This window comes from Microchirus variegatus, assembly GCF_963457635.1.
Source record: "Microchirus variegatus genome assembly, chromosome: 6".
Classification (NCBI taxonomy): domain Eukaryota; kingdom Metazoa; phylum Chordata; class Actinopteri; order Pleuronectiformes; family Soleidae; genus Microchirus; species Microchirus variegatus.
In genome coordinates this window covers 26,027,918-26,049,412 of record NC_139807.1, presented here as the reverse complement: position 1 = coordinate 26,049,412, position 21,495 = coordinate 26,027,918, and the positions used below count along the sequence as shown (strand labels likewise).

The following is a 21,495-nucleotide window of genomic DNA, read 5'->3' as shown; positions in this document are numbered from 1 at the left end:
GGAAGAGAAATCATCAAAAAAGATGAAAGGAGCCACACAGAGTGAGATAATAATAATAAGATGGAAAGAACTAGAACAAACTCATCTCACATGTTTACATTTCATCAAGGTCAATATGACCTAGAAAGGCACACTGCTGTTAATCTGCAATGCTCCAATACTGTAAGCTACACAACTAAATCAGGCCACTTAGACGCCTCTAATTACGGTGGAATATTATTCATACGATTGCTGTCGATATGGCGCATTAAATACTGTGTTGTGTGTTAGGACAAAAAGAAAGTGTGTGTATGTGTGTGAGAGAAGGAGGGAGTTGGTGACTCCACTCCACTACTCTTCTGAGAGTGTTTCCTACGGATGGTATTGATCTATTTTAACCTACTTAAAGACAAGACTGGAACAGACTGACTCAAACAGCCACGATCTCATGACTGCATTCACTCGCACACAAACACACATCATGTGGCGCAGGCGTACACACACAATCTCCCCGCGTCTGCACCGCAATGGAAACATCAATAGACCTCTTGAAGGTATTCTTAATAATCACCCGAGAGGAATCAAACACGGCCTGTTCAGTTTTTAATGCCAAACATTACCTAACCTGACAAACAAACAAAACAACAGACAGAGGGGTTTACCCAGTCCACTCGCAAGCTAATTGGCTTTACCTGTAAGAGGAAGAGATGTCTGGGGAACAGGAAGCAAAGGAGAAGATGGGAGAAGAGAAGAAGAAGAAGAAAGGGGGAGAGAGGACAGGTAAAAGAAAGCAACCAACACGAGTCTGACCTCATTTCCAGCTGTCTTTGTTTCTGTGTGTGTGCGTGTGTGTGTGTGTGTCTGTGTGTGTGTGTGTGTGAGTGAGAGAGAGAGAGAGAAAGAGAGAGAGAGAGAGGGGGGGGGTGGAGCTGGGATGGTGGGGTTTTACCTGACAGCACATCAGAGAAAACTGCCTGTGATCAAAACACGACCTATAGAGCGGGCGCACTGAATCAAACTGGAGAGGGAGGTAAGACATATCAGAGATAATATATGGGAAGAGCAGAGAGTACGCTCTATAACTATCAACATTTCTCTAGTCGAAAGTGCAGAATAAGAGCAGTTGACTCTGAGTCAGTCTTTACTGCAACGGTATATTTTTTTTGATGCACAACCTGAGATTGGAAGACAAATTGAAAGAATGATATACAGAATCTCTTCATCAGGTTTCAGTGACACATCAGCCAAACCAAAGTTTAAGTAATGTGCTGTTAAACCATCAATCTTACATGCAGTCATTTCCAGTGTAATCCGTCTCCATACATGCTCTCTGCCTGCCATCATATTCCCCGACAGTGTTGGCAGTATAGTACTATAGACAAAAGAAATCCGTTATTGTTATTTTACTGCTTATTGTTGCACATTTACTACCAAAGATTAATATAGTTTGTGTTTCTCTCATACTAAAGCACATGAATATCACAGTAAAATGCAATAAGTTGGCTGAAAACGAGAGCCTATCCACTGGGATCAAAACTACAGTTAACTTGAAGAAGCACTGATTAGCTACGCACAGCTCTACAGTGTTAGTGGACTTGGCTGAATAATAATGGTAGAATAATGATGATTTAGGACTCGACTATTAGAAAATACACAATCAAAAAAAGTGTTTTCATTTCTGGTAAAGGGTTACTTTTCTCAGAAGGTAAAGTTGTATTGTAAGAAGTTGCTTTTTAATTTCAGTAATTTTGTAATTAAATAAGCTACCAGTGTTCTAATGGTACATTGTTTTTGCTGATCGCGTTAGAAGGCTATTGGATTATTAGAAAACCCTTGTGCAATTATGTTAGCACTGCTGAAAACTGTTTTGCTGGTTCTTTGACGAAAGCAAAGTTTGAAGGGCAAAATTATTATTTTGAATAACAATCATTATTTCTAATCTTGTCAATGTCTTGACTATATTTTCTATTCATTTTGCAACTCTTTTAATGAATAAAAGTGTGAGTTTTAATGGAAAACAGAAAAAAATTGCATTACTATTGAACGGTGGTGTATGTCTATGTCTGTTACCTTCAATATACATACAGATTTCTATGATTTGAAGACTCTTGGAAACATTTTTGGCTCACATACATACTCTACTCAAAACACATATAACATTTGTCTTGTAATTCTTAAGATATTATGCAGAAGTGTTAGAAGTCCGATCAGTTTGATTTATAGAGGACAACATCACAAACAGTCACTGTCTTGGAAGGGCATTTCCTCTATCCTTTGACCCCAGGCGTGTAGCCACATAAGGATGATTGTCATTGTCATAACTATGATTGACAGCTGGCCCACCCTATTAGAAGTGCAGCATTAACTTGAATCGAATGGCGAGAGATTACGCATCGTGCTGACCGGTGTCTCCGGTCAGAAATACCCTACTGGCGGCGGCAGTAGTAATTCTCTTTGGCACAAGGTAAGATATAGACCCCCAGTTATGTGTTTGTGCACTTCTTTCTCCTTCTCCTTTCCTGGCTCATGTGCTCTGACTACGGCCAAAGCTCCGCGCTCCGAGTTCATCTCTCTCTCTCTCTCGCTCTCTCACACACACACACACTGAAATGTTTGTTAAATTCAATAGCCTTCCTTGGTCAGTAGTTGTTATTTTCTGTTTTGTTAGGCTACCGCAGAATTAATGTTTTTTTAATGGGCCATTTTTCTTTTTAACAAAGCACTCGCAATCACAACCTTGTTTTGTTCATATATGGTTCTCTTCTGCATGGTCTTGACTAGCTATTTGACAAGTCTTTATGCTCGATTTTTAAAATCACATGCATGCAAGCACTTTGTGTCTAATATGTGATGAAATCAAATGTTTAATTTTGGGACAAATACTGCCTAATAATAATACAAAGTCAAGAGTCACTGCTTGTGACTCGCCTGACCTTTTGGTTTCGTTCGGTTAAAGTTCTTGTGCGTATTGCTTAATCCAAGCCTGGAGGCCAGCGCCAGCTGTTTTTAATCGATGTAGCCTTTTTGTTTGCCATTTATCGTCTGATATGTGATGAAATAGTGTACTGTTTAAATTCAGGACAATTGCTGTAGGCCTGCTGACTGTAACGTGATTTTTTTGAAATGTAAAAAAAAGAAAAAGAGTAAAAATAGTGGCCCACCCTACTTCGCAAAAGTCCACCCTATTGAAAAATGACCTATTTGACCCTCACTCAAAACTCCTAAAAACACAAGAGACCTCAGGAAGAGTCACAGACGCATCTTTAAAAGTATCATCCCCCACAAGACATCGTTATTGAAATACTAACATTTGATAGTCTTGCTAAGAGCGATCGTGTTCATACCCGTAGTTGCTGATAATCAGATGTCAAACCTTTCTTTAAAAGTAAACATTTAGATCAGATCTGGCATCATATCACAGTTTGCTTGGAAGACAAAGTCCAGCATTTTACGCTCGTGTGTTAGTGCTGTTTTATGTTTTCACACCAGGATGCATTTTTAACAAACGCTGTGAGGGACGCCTTCAATTATTATTGCTGTGTATAAGTTCTTGTGTGTGTGTGTGTGTGTGTAGCACTTGTTTACCTGGGACGCGTGGGCCCTTGAGAGGGTTGGACAGTGCCATGCCAATCTCGGTCATGCCGTAGCGCTCTAGTAGTGTGTGTCCTGTAATCTCCTCCCAGCGCTGGAGAGTGGGAAGAGGCAGAGCAGCTGAGCCAGAAACCATTAACCTACACAAGGAGAGTGAGAGCGAGAGAAAGAGAGAGTGAAGGGTCAGACATGAAGAAAACACTCCATGCTGTTCAGAACAAATTTCCAGGTTATAGTGCATTATAAATAAAACACTTTGTGGAATAAGTCAATTTAAAAGGACATGATGATAATAAGGACAATAGGCTTTCACTGTCACAGTCTGTTTATTTTGTTATATTGATAAAACCTTCCGCTCTTTTCTTTATGAAAAACTGTAGGTGTTTAGCCTGGACAAGAGGCGCTCTCCATGGTCCTGAAACACAGCTTTAGATATAATTGTGATTTAGGATATTGCTGTGAGAATTGTAAAGGTATACACTGTATTATTACGTTTATTTTTAATTTTTCAAACATTTTATGAAAGCTCAATGATAGAGAGGAAACTGATTAACTATATAATATTACAGAAAAAACACTACTAATCAGTGTAAAATCTTATAAAGCTTAAACAGTTACTAAGGATGTCTTTTAGTGAACATTTTAAAGTGAAAAATAAGAAACTTTAATAAAATAATTGCACATCATGAGTTTGTGGAATGGCTGGAAAGATACATGCTTCCCCTTGAGGCACTTCAAAATAAATGTACGTTGGCAAGCTTTGAACTTTGATCATTTCATCAATAATAATATTGTATATTGTCCAATCATACAATGAAAGTAAATATGTTTCTCCAGTTACTTGATGGATAACATATTTAAGAATGTCTTAACAAAGTCCTTGGAAATATAGTACAGGTTCTGAAATCTATTTGTGTCTAGACCATACGTGCCTGTCATCTAACTAACTAATAACATGTCAACGATTGATCCTACAGAAAGTACCTGATCCTTTGTTTACAGACTGCTTTGACAAAGTCTTTGACGTGAGGCTGTGTGAAGTGCTGATCATAGTACTGGATCAGCTTGGAGTAGATCGTCGGCACGGCCATGAACACGTTGACCATGGGAGCCTTGGAGCTCAGCAGAATCTCCCACACCTGCAGCACAGCAGAGAGGGACAGATACCAAGAGAGAGGGAAAAGGCAAAGACAACAGGGAGGACAAGAGATAAGTTTTAATAATAAAAAAAGGTTAAAAAAAGGAAAGCAGTGTGCCTAATTTGAACAAAACGATTTCACCGCAGTTTTATTCTATTAGTTCACGTGATAAAAAGGAGTGACATTTCCTGTATTTGATGTAAATGGCAGAGTAAATTCCAAACGGCAACCTTATATTAAACCTATCAACACAACGCCAAAAAAGACAAGGGAAAAAGGCAGGATCTGTAAAGGTCAGGGAGAAGAAAACAGCCGACTGCTGTGGGCCAGTTAAAAGGCCTTCTGTGCAGCTACCGTTCGCAAATGTGCTTTTTCATACTATTACAGACGTTGTAAACACACACACACACACACACACACACACTACAATACTGTCCAGATATATAAACTCACTTGCTCAAGGACAAAGTCATTTCTCTCCCTCTCACACACACACGCGCACACACACAAAAACACGTTTGCATAGCTATTCTTCTTACGACACTGTTTTGACTTCCTTTTATTTTGACGAACCTCTATAAAGCCTTATCCCTAACCTTTATCACAACCAGTTAATGTCTAACCCTAATCTTAACCTAATAAAAAAATGTAAATCTTAGCCCTCAACTAGCTCAGAAATGAGGTTCTGCCTCATTAGGACCAGGTTTTGGACCCCATGAAGACTACTAGTACACACGCATGCATGCACACACACACACACATGCACACGCACACACACAGTAGTCTAAATGGGACAACAGCATGAATTGAAAGACAGCTTGTCCAAGCTCGAGAGACAAATGCTCCTCCCCAGCTCTCTCCCCTCCCCTTTCTACTCTTCCTCCTTTTTCACTTTACCTCCGTTTCTGACGCTGGATCTTCGCTTCACCTTTCCTTCTCCACTCTTCCCTTATTTATTAACGTATTTCTCCATTTCATAATTCCCTGTGTGCTTCTGTTTTTTTCCTTTCGATTCACCTCAGATTTTTTTTTTTTTTACCTCTGAACTTCTCTCCCTCTCACCTCCTCATCTTCTGATAAACAAACATAAGACTTGTCTATAGTCGGATGCCATTCTTCACAATATCATCATAGGTTGCTGGTAAACTTTCGGGCACCGACAGTTCACCTGTACATATACAGAAAGGAAGTTTGTGTGCAGAGGAGAGGGATTATTAACTCAGTGTGTCCTGGCCATTCTGGGTGGTGTCTATCAAGTGCAGTGGAGCGCTTCCACCAAGTCCAGTCTGGAGGAGAGAAGGAGGCAATTTATGTCTGTCAAAGAGAGTTGGCCTCCACCTAGGGGACAGGCTGTGGTGAGACCCTGGAGCGACGGCCTGCATCCTAAACAACTGTACTGAGCTGCTTAGTCCTGCGCTCAGCATGGGACTACAACACAACTGCCAGCTTTTCTTCAAACATTATTAGATGTATTGCAAAAACTTCAGTCGACCATCAAAAGCTGTCAAGTAATAAAACTTGGTTTTAATTATTGATTGGATTTCTCTTTTTGTGACTTTTTTTTTTAAACATGATTTTGTCCATTTTGTATATTTCATTTATAATATTGAGTGCATTTCACACAGATATTATATATATTATATATTCCCTATACTAAATATGATGATTTTCAATGTAAAAGCCTTTAAACGGAAAGGAAAAGTCATCACAGAAACCACATCACAATATGACCATATCCAAATTCCCAGCCCTAAATTAAAGGAAAATGACATGAGACTTGATAGTAGAGCGATAGCAGTAGAGATATTGCTCTCTGCTAAGAGCTGTAAATGACCGACAGCCTGCTATGTGAATTAATTTGCCACCACTGTAGCCAAAATGATGTCAAAAAGCTTCATGCGCCTCCCGCCCCCCCTCCTCCCAAGTCCTGCTCAAACTAAACCATTAGTGCATGAAATATTACTTTGGAGATAACAGTTTTGACTCTGAATTATAGAAGAGCTGGACGTGAGTGTGCTGTAAGCAACGCCTCCATCAATCAGTCGACTTAATAAAAAGCCTTCACCTATGAGAGGCCGTTTGAGAAATAATTCAGTCTTGCGCTCACATGTTACATCATAGTCTCTCACAAACACGAGTATAGTTGCACACTTACTATTATACTCTCTCACAAACACTACTATAGTCACGTACCGTTGTGGCCAGCCATGGCAAAACCGGTCACAAGTCTACCGAAGGACATTTTGAGTTACATACAATTAACACAAAGCAAATAATATAATTTTTTTTGTCATGTGTTTGTGAGAGAGTATAATAGTAAGTGTGCACGACTATACTAGTTACTAGTGTTTGTGAGAGAGTATGATGTAACATGTGAGCACAAGACTGAATTATTTCTCAAACGGCCTCTCATATTCACCTGTTAGAACGGGAGAATTCATTTGTTATCCGCAATAATACATTGTTGAGTGCAGCTTTTATTTACCAAGTAGAATGAAAAATGTATATATTATACACACATCTACATATTTACATTAAAAAAAATATCACTTGCTGAATGAAGCGGACGATAGGGATTTAAAGTAATATAAATAATTATAGATATGAACATATGAATATATATATATATATATATATATATATATATATATATATATATATATATATTATACTATACACACAGTGGTGCTGTGTAAATCCCCAGGAGGAGAATCTGTTCCCGTCAGTCTGATCGCTCCAGTTAAAAAAAGGCTTATCTGCGATTTACTGGCTCACAATTGCCGGACTGAAAAATTTTGGCCGCTATCTACAGACAAAATCGGTAAAAATCAATGGCCAAACAGGCCTCTGCTGAGCCGAGCTGTACCCTTCAGAGATCTTCTACAGTGAGAAGAGACAGACTATTGATTACTTCATCAATGTACTGTAACTTCAGGAGAAGAAAAGCTTCTTTTTTTTTTCCTGAGGTTGAAAAGACGGGGGTTTTGTGGTTTGTGGCTCGTACGCAAGGTCAGTGATAACGGTTTGAGTGCTGATACTGCTTTAATACTGCAGAAGATGTCATGTATGTCCTTTAAAGACCTTTCCTTTCAGTCTACCTTCACTGTCATTTCACTGTCAAGGTCCTGACAAACAAACAGAAATATGTGTCCTAGAAAAACACGTGCATCTAAACTTCTACACGCACGCACACGCACACACACACACACACCTAGCACCCCATCTTCCCCTCCCTCCTCAGAGCCTAACAAGCACTATCATCCTTCAATGTCAGCTCATCGATTGATCTGCTGCTTAAGCCCCTGCTGAGAGTCGGCATTGGTCAGATACAAAGCCACACAGAGCAATTCATCACTGAGCCCCAAACACTTAGTTTGACAGGCGGGGAGGGGAGGGGAGGGGAGAAGGAGGCGAGACTGATAGAGGGAGAGACAGAGAGTAGATGAAGCGAGGAGAAACCAGGGAAGAGGAAAAGTAGAGGGAGGAAACACCAGAGAAAGAGGAATTGATGTGGAAAGAGCTGAAAACCCTTTTTCAAGCTCATGTGGCATCGAACGTCCTCACAGCCGAGGCTCGCTTGCTGTAAAACTGCCTCTTTTGTTTCGAGGGAGGCGTTAATGAAAGTTACACTGTACCAAGAGACAGTGTAAGAGTTAGACCGGGGTAGGGGGGGCAGACAAAAAGACAGAGATAAATTGCCGTCTGGAACCTTGTGAGGCTGGAACTCGGGCAGCATGATGCAGGTGGCGCCCACCCAGAGAGGGCACAGCAGCTTGTTCACGATGCCATGCACGTGGTGGAGCGGCAAGGTATGGAGGATGACGTCATCGTGGGTCCACGCCCACTCGGAAACCAGACACTGCACCTGACGGGCAGAGGGGCATGAAGTGAAAAACAAATAAATGTTTTTAATGTCATTTGAGGGGAACTGTATGAGTGTTTTTCGACAGCTCGTGAGACAGACAATAATGCCAAAATTATCTGTCTATTAGAGTTGTGTGTCAATAAGCAGTAGGGATGATACAATACCACTTTTATTAAGATTCCCTTATTAGTCCCGCAGTGGGGAAATTCCAATTACTGCAACCGTGAATTAGTGAACACACACACACAGCACACAGTGAGGTGAAGTACAAACTAACCCGGAGCAGTGAGCTGCCTGCATTCAGCGGCGCTCAGGGAGCAGTGAGGGGGTTAGGTGCCTTGGTCAGGGGCACTTCAGCCGGACTGGTCGGGGATCGAACCGGCTACCTTGCTGTCGCAAGCTCGAAGCCCTAACCACTAGACCTTTTCAACTATGAAGTACAATGTGACTCTTTGGCAGTGAATGATGAGGACAAGTGAATTGGTGCTAATTAAGGTCCCTGAGTGAGTCACATTTGTGACCTTCGGCCCATTATGACTGACACATTATGCGTTTACATTTTTTATTTTGTCAGCACTTTAATTTGTAAAGCCCCAACTTTGTTAAAGAAATAACTCAGTAACTTTGAAGTAAGTTTTAAAGTACTTTTTAGAGTACTTTTATGACTGTAAAACTTTACAATATAGTGGTACTTTTAATTCCAATCCAATCCATCTTTTTTTGTTAAGCACCACAGTGGACCAAAGTGCTGTACATAACACCGATTAAAATAATAAATAAAATTATTTAAAGATTCTAAAAAACACAAGAAGAAATAGCAGCCATTACTTGACTTTAATATTTCAGTACTCTTTCCACCTCTGCTTATAATGATAGCAAGTACTGAATTGGCTCATCCATATCAGATATGAGCACGCTCATCAAGATCACGTTATCTGTATCCTGTCTTTCATCTGAGTGTTTGGTTGGGTTAACACAATACCATTTTCTTGAGTCTGATTACCGATATCAAAAAACCAGTCCAATACAGGAATTTGAGACCTTGAGAAGCTGTTGCTGTTTTTAAAGTGCTTTATAAATAAAGTTGGATTGGATTGGATTATGGGGGAGCGAAGGAGCACTCGGCTCCCCTGAGGACGACACTAGCTTCCCTGAAAACCTACTTTAAGACATTTAAAATAAATTTAAATCATGTTAAAATTGTCATAAGGTGCAATTCACAACAGTTTTTCAGCCCAGTGTAAAATAAACTCTTCAATCATTACATATTATTCTTGAGATTTGGGAACCAAAGGAACCTAAACAAAGTTACTTTATTTAAAATTCTGAATTTATAAATTCTTTCTACCATTAAGAAGTGCAATAAGCCTGAGGCCCTCTCTGTTAATACAGATGGGCATGAAAGGTTGGGCAGAGGAATGAACCAGGCTGCAGTGTTTAAATATGTACTCAGAGTGATTCTGTGTCACAGAGAAGCAGCAGAAATATTCCTCACCATCTCGGAGCAGCAGCTGCAGCCTCTTGTATTTATTTCCCCCCGAAATCGTGTTGTAATCCATTGTGTTTATTTGTTGCATATGCCACACAAATATGATCAGCTGTTTTTAAAGTGGGGCGCCGACCGATTCCCTCACCCACCGCTCCCTGAGTGAGCAACTCACACACACTAAATGTGTGTCCCTGGTGCGTGAGATGCTGCACACAATTGATGCACTTTAACAAAGAAAAAAAACGCATTAAGGTCGGCCCGTAATTAATCACGATTAATGCATTAACACTTTTTACAATTAACCCAATCAATGGGGCGCAATCTTAGCAAGGTACCCAATCCTCTATCGGAATTTGAACTGGCAACCCTCCAATTACAAGCTAAGTTCTTTTCCCACTAGGGCCACGGACATTAACACTGTCAGTCATAATTACAATAAACAAGGTGATGTAAACAGACAAACTCGCATCATAGAAATAACAATGTTATATGCTTTAACAGTATACAGTTTTCTTTGTCTATAGATGATTGCGATTATAGATCCCAATATTTATTTATCTAAAATAATAATATATAGAAGGGATGAGCCGATACGATACTTGTCGACATAACTGGATCAGATATGAGACAAACAAAAATGTAAAATAAAAAATCCCATTTATAGCATGCTTCACTATGCACATGCTTTAAAAATGTAAATACAAATCAACAATAGCATTTTAGCTGAGTCATGTTGTGGGCTGTTTATTCTTATTGGTATCGGACACAAAAAAAGTGGTTTTCTCTGTGCCCAAATTCAGAGGTTTTTCAGCTTCTTAAATGTGATACATAAACACTGATGTATGAATGTGAATATTTTCTAATCTCAGAATGGAATTTTTTTTTCTAATCTCAGAATGTGAACATTTTCTATTCTCAGAATGCAAAAATGTTCTCATCTCAGAATGTGATCATTTTCTAATCTTGACATGCAAAAATGTTCTAATCTTGGAATATGAACATTTTCTTATCTCAGAAAGCAAACATTTTCTAATCTCAGAATGCAAAACTGTTCTAATCTCAGAATGTGAACATTTTCTAATCTCAGAACGTGAACATTTTCTAATCTCAGAATGCAAAAATGTTCTAATATCAGAACGTGAACATTTTCTTTTCTCAGAATGTGAATATTTTCTAATCTCTGAATGTGAACATTTTCTTATCCCTGAATGTAATTTACAGGTTTGGTAAACACTGGTTGGCATTTTCTGACATTTTATGGACAAAAGAATACGCCAATACCAATATGGTGCCGATAATATCGTGCATGCCTACGTTGTATTTCAACTCACAAAGATATCAAAAATATTAGATATGGATTTTAAATCTAAGTTTCTCAAATTCATCTGGAGAATTCCTTCACATTAACCTGACACTGGAGCTTTTCATGAACTCTGACAACCTGATGTTGTTGCCTTCCAGGGAAACAGACAGACTCACTTAATCACTCACTCGCTCACTTTCCTCAGTCAACGCGAGATAAATGAGTCTTTCAGAGTGATTTCATTCCCCACACTCTGTTGGTATATTTTCCTAAAATCTTCCTCAGGAACACTAATGGCATAAATGACTGATTATTTTAGAGACCTTGATAGGAACAAAAGAGCAATGGATGTGGGTGGGTGTCTAAACACACGTGTGACTCCATTTATAAGTCTTTTGGAGCTCTTGATCATCAGTATTTACCGCCTGCGCGGTGGAAAATACCTGTCTGGAGAAAGACTTACGTCGCTCATTGAGTTTTAAAGCCATTGTCAGAGCTAGGAGTTTGGATTTTTGTTAATAACCTTGACTAGAATTTGTAAATCACCTGCAATTTGCATGAAAATGTTTTGGAAGGTATTTAAAAACCACATAGCACAATTTAGTCCATCAAAAAAGCATATTAATAATTTACTTTGAAATCTTCAAGGAGTAATGAGCAAAACCACCGAATACGGAAGAATACACTGAAGATTATGTGTATTCTTTAGTGGCCATTTACTAATGGGTTTTATTTATAATTGTCTTATCTCTCCAACTGTTTAGCGCTAGTTTATTTTATTACAGACTGAACTAACAATCAGGGACAGTTACAAATGTGGAAGAGGCTTGTGAAAGCTTCCAGATGTGATGTTTAAACATAGCATAGCATTTGAAAGCCATGTGAAGCATAAATCATACCAAAAGACAAACATTGACAATGTGGGGGGAAAACTTGTGCAAACTTATCAATTCTTGCATTTTAAAAAGGTAAATATCGACTAATATCAGTATATCAACTTGATTGATTTATCAGTTCATCTCTAGGGAAGTAACTGACGATTATATACATAAATGATTAATATGTTGATTATTTTTCTCTCTTAATCAATTAGTTGTTTGGCCCAGAAAATGCTGAAAAATGTTGATTATTATTTCCCAAACATCAAAATAATTTGATTCTCAAAAGTCTTGTTTTGTCCCAAAACCCAAAATGATTCAGTTTTAAGGATTTCTTTGTTATAAAGAGCAAAGAAACCTGAAAAAAGAAGCTGAAAAATCAGAGAACTTGAACCCTGTAACATCAACACCATAAAGTTATGGTTGAGTCAGTGTTATTTTATTTCCAATATGAAATCTGATTTGAAGGATAAAAGGATGTAGTATGGTGAAATATTTAAAGTCCAGTCCTAATTACACTGTTAATATATATATACATATATATACATAACATATTCAGGTTACTTAATACATAATCTATTCTATTTTTACAATCCTAACAGTCGATATCTTCTATGGATGTAGAGATATATTTATATTATTTATTGCCTTACTGTCTTTGTTGCTGTGACAATTGAATGACAAAGGATTATCTTTTCTCATCTTAAAGTCTAAAGAAACTCTAAAAAGCTTAAAAACATCCTTACATGAAAACAAAATCAGACCTAATGTAGCGATTATTATCTTAATTACTACATATTACACTGGGTCTAACGTGTTCCACAATGACATGCACTCAATTACCTTATTATTTAGGTTAACAGGACAGTTAATATAGTGGTAGGAGTGGCACTCGGTGTGGTCTTGTGCTGCCGTCACCCAGCTTTTAAAGGTTTGTGTAACAACCATGCCACATTCACTCATCTACCTTTTAATCCTCACGCCACATTCAAAGTCATTTAAATCACCTGTGTTCTTCATTCTGACGCAGACTATCTTGACCTATATTATGTCTACATGACGAAATGCATTGAGTTGCTGAACAGGTGGACCTAATATAGTGGCTGATGTATAGTTGTTGCTGTCAACCAAAGCCAATATTTAGTTTGATTCCATTATAATTTCGAATTAGAAAGAAGAGAAAACTTACCATAGCTTGGATGCTGCTGTGTGTATGTAGAACGCCCTTTGGTCTCCCCGTGGTTCCACTGGTGTAGATGATCATAGCTGGTCGATCGGCCCAGTCTGTGACGGCTGCTTCCTCCTCTTGGATGTCCGTCCCATCTAAAGTGCTCAAGTTTGAAGCCGGAGGTAGCGTCAGACACGGCAGTCCCAGCTTCAGAGCCAGTGGCTCCAGGGTCTGAGCAAAGGGATTTCCCGCCACCAGCAGAGAACTCTGGGAATCGGATATTATGTACTCCAGTTCTTCCTGAGGGTGTTTTCGATAGAGCGGCACTGCGGTACCACCACTCATCCAGGCTGCCCATTGCGCCACTGTATAGGAGGCGTCGTTGGCACACAGGAAGGAGATCCGTTTTCCTTCCAGACCTCCAAAGTCACAGTTGAGAGCAGCACTAATTCTACCTGCAAGACCAAAGCTGCTGCAATACAGCTGCTTGTAGCTATGGCTTCCGACGCTGTCTATGATAGCAAGCCTGTCTCCAAATGCTGGAGCTCTGACAAACACAGGCTTCTGGTTTATCCTTATTGATGGGGCTGATGTCCATCCATGAGCTCCTTTTTGGAAAACAGTTCCCAGTAGCCATCGTCCTGGGTCTGATGGAGAAAAAGTCCTGTGAAGAGAGGCTTTCCAGTGGAGCAAAATCCTCTTTGGAAAGAGGGAGGCAGTGGCAACAAGACTTGATAGCATGTTTGAGCAGTTCATGCCCTCAATAGACTGACGTTTAACATGGCTTCACCCTCAGTCTCTTGCATCTGATCATATCAGACATTATCTGGAAGTGGACAGGGGAAAAGTTTAGTTTTATCATACAGCACAGATCTTCTACTAAAGAAAAATTAACTATCCCGATTGTGTAATATTCTATTTTACTGAAGGTAAACACTTGGTTCTTCACTTTCAATCAGCTAGCACTGCACTATTTAATAACTGGTGCTTTTTGTACAGTTTTCAAACATTGCGATCAGAAAAGGAAATCAGAAACATGTAATGATTAGTTGATTGACAGTTCATCAGCACATGTGGGAGAGAAACTAAATGAAAAAAGATCAAGGATTCTGATATTTACTCTTAATTACAGGTAAATCCCACAAAATACTGAATCCTAGATTGATTTTTCCACATTAAAAGCCCTCTCACATTTGTAAAGCAGGAATGCAGCACTAGTAAATAACTTGATGTGTAAAAGTAGTGAAGAGTCTTGTCAATGTTTCAAGTTTGGGCTGTAACAGTAAGAAAAGTTCCACAGGATTTTCTGTAAATGTGTCATCAGCACCACTGTCAATGATTGCTGCTGTCAGTAACCTTAACACTTACAAGACATCACGAATGGTTATTTCCTTCCCTCATTTCTCATTAGAAAATAGTCCACAAACTAGTAATGATTGATACTTTTCCTTTTTGTTAGATGGAGCAGAGAAATCAGTAAATATTTACATTTAATGATGTGAAAACTCTTGTTTAAATTACATATATATGAAAAAACACTATTATTTCTCTCAGAGTTACCCAGAAGGATATTTATAATTTAAGGAGGGATGACAGAAACGTCAGTCATTAAATTTCAGGTGAAGTTGTCAAATACCCTCAATTTTCACTTTGTTTTTGTATGACAGTGACAGACAGGAGAGCGACTGTGACACAGACCGCACCGCAGTGAAAATACGAACGATAAAATTACATTTTCTGTTTATGTTTAAAGTTTATTAAACAACGACAGTGACATTAATTCATGTTCACCTTACCTAAAACGAGAAAGTCGGCTTCTCTGAATGTGAAGGACGGTGCAGCGTCGACAATTGTCCGACACGGAACAGAGTGCGACGAACAAGGTTCCTGCCTCGTACGTTTACACACACGGCATCTCATGTGTGGCGCTTTAGGCTTTACAGTTACTGATATTTAGTTATGATATCGTTGTCTTTATTGCTGCCGAAGAGGTTATGAAAAGAAAGTATAATTCCAGTTAGATTGAAGTTAAAAACAAAAACATATAAATTATCACCAGAACTTCAATTAACATTAGATAGATTCAGATCTACTTTTGCAGCTAATTCCATGCATTAGAAAATTGGTTTTAAAAACAGGTTCAAAATATTGGGCATTCATAGGTGGTTTTCTTCATACTATGGTTGTAATGAGTGGTTATTTGAGTTACTGTAATTAGTTACTGTTTCTATAATTTCTGACTATTGACCAGTCTGATTTTTATGTTAGGGTTAGGGTTAACCCCAACACTTAATTGTTTTTATTTATTTATTTGTGGGCTGTTCTATGTAAACCCCATTAGTGCGTGTGAAAATACCAGTATCTACAGAACAGATTCTGAAATACTCAGACTCACCACCAACATCCCTGCCACGGAAAACACACTTAAGCCTCCTTTCTTACACATTTTAAGAAAGGAGCAGTGTGAATTGACCATGAGTTGATTGCATCTGTGTGCTAATAAGCAGGTGTACTAAATAATGTGGCTGCACAGTTTATAATACTGTATTTATATTATCTGTACCATATACAGTATGGAGCAGATAACATTAAATTATTCTGTGACCTAATTCTAAGTACAGTGTTTATAGAACAGAGGTGAATGAAGTAGTGTTGCTTGTAGAGGAGCTCGATCGATAAATAACATAATGCACTTCCCATCACAAAGTTACGGTGTGCAATGTTCTATGAGGAATGTATCACTTTTGTTAAGAGACGTTTTAGTGTAGATTCCTCACGCCTCCCTTACTCCTCAGAGACTGGGGCAGGGGACGAGTGTAGCATACAGCTATGTACCCCACACAGAGCTGTGTTTGGCTTTAGATGACGTGCCAGTCTTACCACACAGTGTGCCAACCAGCTTGGCTGGCTTCATCATCTCAGTGCAAGTAGGCACATTCAGCCGCCAGCTGGCAGTCGCGGGCCTCAGATAAGAGAATGGTACCAGACATGGCACACGTTCAAAAACTTTTCACTTCCCTTTTTCAAACCCCCTACACTGCAAACGAGGATGGCATGTTCCTAATGAAACCGGAGCCTTTGTTTAGGAGAGCTCCCCTCCACTCTCAGGAATAGTATCGTCAAAGACCACTTGCTCCCATTCGAGTGGGAAAATGCTATGCAGGGGGATGCTATGGTGCCCCAGCAGCCATATCATTTCAAGAAAATCCTTTATTTGTCGGGGCATTTGAACCGTTGTCGGGTGTTTTGGATGCAAACGGCACTGCCACATTTTCTGCGGATTAAGCCAAAAAATGGCCAAATGGCGTCTCCGTCGTCGATTAAATGAGGCACAGACAATCCATGTTTTTGGATTTGTTTCCTGGAAGATGGCCATATTTTTGATATGCGATGTATTGGGACTGGAATTCGAGCCACATTGAGCTTTTTTTTTTATTATTATTTTTTCTTTTACTGCTACTGGAAATCTTCAACACTGCAGAACGAAGAACGTCCAGCGTATGTCTGTTTTTCAGGGGCGAGAGGACCGCACATGGCAAACATAAGGATTTATAATTATGTTTTTTTTTGGGGGGGGGACCTGATGAGACAGAATATGTAGCCAGCCAGAAGCTGGCATTCTGCTGCAGTGGCCTTTTGCCAGCACCTCATTCAGCAAAGACCACCTGAAAGGATCTCGCAACTGATGGGCAGGATGGCCGCAAGCCGGCGCCAACTCCCGCTTTGGTAAAGGAGTGCATCTGAGGAAAAGCGAAAGAGGGGGACCCCCCATAGATCTACGAGAGAGGCTGAGATGGTAACACAAACCATGGGGAGTGCCCAAGCATGTGTCAGGTTGGCATCGATGTGAGAATGTCTTGGCAAGCGCATCGTTTCGCTCCCCTCCCACTTCAGCTCACACACAAACACACTGTTGCCCTGCTTGGAACACATGGTACATCAGCAGCGGCATCTGGCTGCACTGACTCCTGGCAGCTGCGCTTCGTCTTCGCCAGTTGGGAGTCTTGGCACTGCCACTTCATCAACTACCTGTAGCTCCTCCTGGGTAAAAAGGCAAGCAATGAATTATTCCGAGGCTGCAGCTGCAAACTTGACTTTCATCCAAGAGATTCACTGCAAACATATGACTGCCTCACAGAGCACATGCCACCCACATACTATCGCATTGGTTGATGACAGGGCTTCCTTTTTTTTGTGTTTTTGTGTGACGGCACAGATAATTTGATGTGAAAGATGCTCTGTTTTGAATCTATAAGTTCAAGTGACTCCAAAAGGGCCATGGGAAAAATAAACCCCATCCACAGCTGGAAGGTCACAGTCTACAGTGATTTCTTTTCTGTAAATATTTCAAATCAACAAAAGCACATTCAGCAAACCACACAACATAAGAGCGGAAATACAACATTCAGACAGGCGATGTATTTTGGGCTCAGTTCTTTTCATCAGTTCATCTCTTTTGTTGGGAAAGGGTGTTGAAAGATCAACTCAAAAGGCAGCCAAGGATCACACTAAATGGAATTTCCATCTCATTTAATTGCAGCGAACAAAATGGACGTGTGACCTTTAAACTCTGCAATTATTGCCTCACATTCGGTTTTCTAATAGAGGTTTTGACAACCAAGGCCATTTTTGCCAAAAGCACGGTAAATATATATGAGGTGACACCATGGAGTGCTGAAAAATAGAAGGGCAGCTGTTTGTGACTTTCGATTCCTGTCATTTCTAAGATGAAGCAATGTTGCTTTGCTAAATGCTTGTTTATTTCAGGGGCCTTTTTTTTTTATCGTGGAATCTATGATGAATAATATAATTCATAATTCTTAGGTAGTCTTAGCTACACTTAGCTTATAAATACACTCTCTGATGACTACTGTACTTAAGGTACAGAGGTAAACAGTTACAGAGACTTATGAAGGTGCAGAGAACATTGGACCATTCTCTGTAAACACTCGAGACTGTTTTGCGTAGAATACCTGGATATCAACAGTTTCTGCCCCATTCTGATGCTTGAGTTGAACTTGCAGAGGGTTTTTACCATGTAGATATTTGCCATAAGGAGAACTTGAACAGGTGCAGTGGTTGGTAAGTATGTATGATAATGAACCTCGAGTCCAACTCACCCTAATTCAAAGGCCAAGAAGTAAAAGTGTGTCTTAAAAATCTGATGCGCCATGCAGGGCAGGCTATTCCAAAGCTGAGGGGCAGCGAAATCTGGTCTTCAGTTTAGTTTTAGGGACTTCCAGTAACCTCCATCCAACTGACTGGAGTGTGTGTGTATGTATACTGAGGTGCCAGCCCATTAAGAATTTAAAAATAAACAATAAGATGTGGAAATCAATCCTTAATCACACTAGTACTTAGCTCTCAATTTTTCCAGCCGTGCTTAGATGAAAACAGTGTTATGACAAGAGTTAAGGGTAATAAATGAATGTAGGGTGTTTGCAGTCTGTGTTCATCTCTGTTCTGTTCCCCTTTGTCCCTGTTCTTGTTCCCTGTGTTTCAGCTTGAAAGTGTTTTTCCGTTCATGCTTTATTTCGTTCATCTTCAACTGCTTTGGCTAAAACCTGAGACGGTAAATTTATGACTATTTCTCCATTGAAATCCTGTTTTGATAGTTCCCAAATGATCATAGAAATCTCAAAACTGTTCAAATATGTAAACTAAAACTCACTCTCCCACATACAAACACAACATGTGAACATCTTCTGTATCACTGTATCATCTCCTGTATCGTCTGTTTCTTTTTTTCTGAGTGTTAGTCATCTGACAGTGACCCAGTGGGAGTTTTTTTCTCCTCCATCTGTGACCCATTTTTGCCCTCGGCCACGTCCAACTGTTCCATGTCCCAAACATATGTGCGGTGGCAGGGGGATAAGTAAACCGTGGCCACACAGGACCCACAGACACACACTGCTGATATGAGACTGGACTCTCTGCTTTCCTGTCTGTGTGTTTCCCACAGCATATGTCATCATCAGCATTAGCCCTGAGGATTCACACCTTAGTGATTTGACAAAACACAATTTTCTACCCTGGCCTCTCCTCCTCCTCCTCCTCCTCCTGCTGCTCTGAGCCAATCTTGTCTGTCTGTGTGACAGAGTTGATTGTCAGACAAAAGGGAATTTGTTAAGGTTTTTTGGATGATGTTTGTTTTTCTAATTCCCACTTTTCATCTGGAACAGCTTTAGTGGGTAAATTCTACTCCCTAAGACATGGGACACCCTTTAAAGAACATGACACGGCATCATGTAAGCAGACATGACATGTTTTTGCACTTCCTCGAAAAAAAACCCAGCACACCAGCTGTTGTATCACTGCAAGTTTTGTTGTGGTTGGCGTAGCTATACAGCACGATAACTATTGTAAGCTTTATGGCATTGGTTCTCAAAGTGCGGCCCGGGGACCAATGGTGGCCCGCAGAAACATTTCTGGCGGCCTGCAATGAATTACAGTTGATAGTTTTAATCCAAAAGGTACTAAGCTTGTTAAATGTTTATTGGACATTACTGGATACAGACCAATAAGTGTAAACAAAAATACTGGGTATTTACCTGGTTTCTATATGGTGAATTTTAGTGTATTATTGGGTTATAAGCTGGTAATAAGCAGGTAGCTACAGCCCCCAATTACTAGCTATTTACCAAGTAAATATATGGTAACAGAAATGTGTTACTTGGTATTAACCTGTAATTAGAAGGTAAGAACAATGGCCAAAATACTGGGTAATTACCCAGTAAATTATAAAGCGTTATTATATTAATGCTTAAATTACATTATATTAACGCTTATATTACTTAACACTAAACTGTAGAACTGCAATCTGGTCATTAAAATTATTACAAATGGGATTTATTTCTGTTTTTTTTCCTTTGGCGGCCCTCAGTCCAATGTTGGGTTTCTAAATTGGCCCTCAGGTATCAACTTTCTCAATTTGAATGCCTTGCACTTTACCTGACCTTTCTACCTCAATGAGAATTTATAGGGGCAGGGAGTTCATCTATACTACTACATTTTTGTTTAAACGTGCAAACATTCTCCTCCTCCAGAGATGCCTGTTGTCCACAGTACCCCCGATGTGTAGTGGCCTTGCAGCAAAACTACATGGAATTCTCCCTGTGTGGGATTTTTCTGGGTTTTCCAGTTTCATCCCACGGTCGAAAAACATGCAGAGGTGGACACTCTAAAATGACCATGTGTGATTGTTTATCTCTATCTGTTTGCCTTGTGATGGACTGGTGACCTGTCCAGGATCTTTCACTCTGTGTCAGCTGGGATTGGCTCCAGCTCCAGTTCCAGTTCCTGACTGGCTGTTATCAGCTGTGAATGAACACTTACTTTCACTTTCTGAAAATCTAATTATTTTTTTAAAACCAATCTTATACATTAGTATGTTGAGTAAATGAACTTCCTGTTTACACTTCCTATTGTCAGGGCTAATATACAGGTTAAGGGTGTATGGTATGGATGCAGATTCAATCTTAAATGGAGCTAAATGCTCATTTGGGTGCAATTGAAGTGAAACGGCAGAGTCATGCTTGTCATCATGATCATCATCATTTAGTCAGTATGCACCTTTGTTTCTTTAGTTTTTCTGTCTTAACTGAGCTCTTGACTTAGTTGACTCTATCTGTGCAGATCACAACATTGGAATAAAAAAATAGGCCAACCAGAGGAGTGACTGGAGTTTTCTTTCCAAGTGGTCCATTTTGGCAGATGAGTTGATATCACTGCACAGAGCCGTGGTCCACTGGGGACTTTGGTGTGGGAGGCACATATGGTCAAACAGGCTGCTGATGAGCTGCTTTCTATGAGCCTCCCATCATGGTCTTTGGTCTCCAGCAGAGCATTTGTATGTATGAGTGCGCATTATTTGGGTTGGTGCTGGATTTTTCGAGTTCAAGTTCAAGTTTGCCTGCAGAGATGTTGCCCGGCTCGCTGCTGTAATTTACAAGTTCTCAGAATAACTGAGGCAGATGGTGCGGTCAAATGGATGGAATAAAGTTGATTTAACTGCAGACTTAAGGTAACTCACCCTAAATAAATGATGGACAACTTCCTGACCTACTGGCTTTAATAAGCTTTG

At 39.7% G+C, this 21,495-nt stretch overlaps 1 protein-coding gene across 1 annotated transcript in view; it reads right to left on the bottom strand.

The window, feature by feature from the left end:
- The window catches only part of acsf3 (acyl-CoA synthetase family member 3), a gene marked incomplete at both ends in the record, with an annotated part of 41,370 nt that extends 27,217 nt beyond the window's left edge, over positions 1-14,153 (bottom strand). Inside the window, 4 exons of the mRNA XM_083890849.1 lie at positions 3,565-3,710; positions 4,555-4,709; positions 8,419-8,574; positions 13,434-14,153. Coding sequence (XP_083746975.1) covers positions 3,565-3,710; positions 4,555-4,709; positions 8,419-8,574; positions 13,434-14,153 — 1,177 coding nt within the window. The remainder of the gene's footprint in view (positions 1-3,564; positions 3,711-4,554; positions 4,710-8,418; positions 8,575-13,433) is intronic.
- Between the last annotated feature and the right edge of the window lie 7,342 nt (positions 14,154-21,495).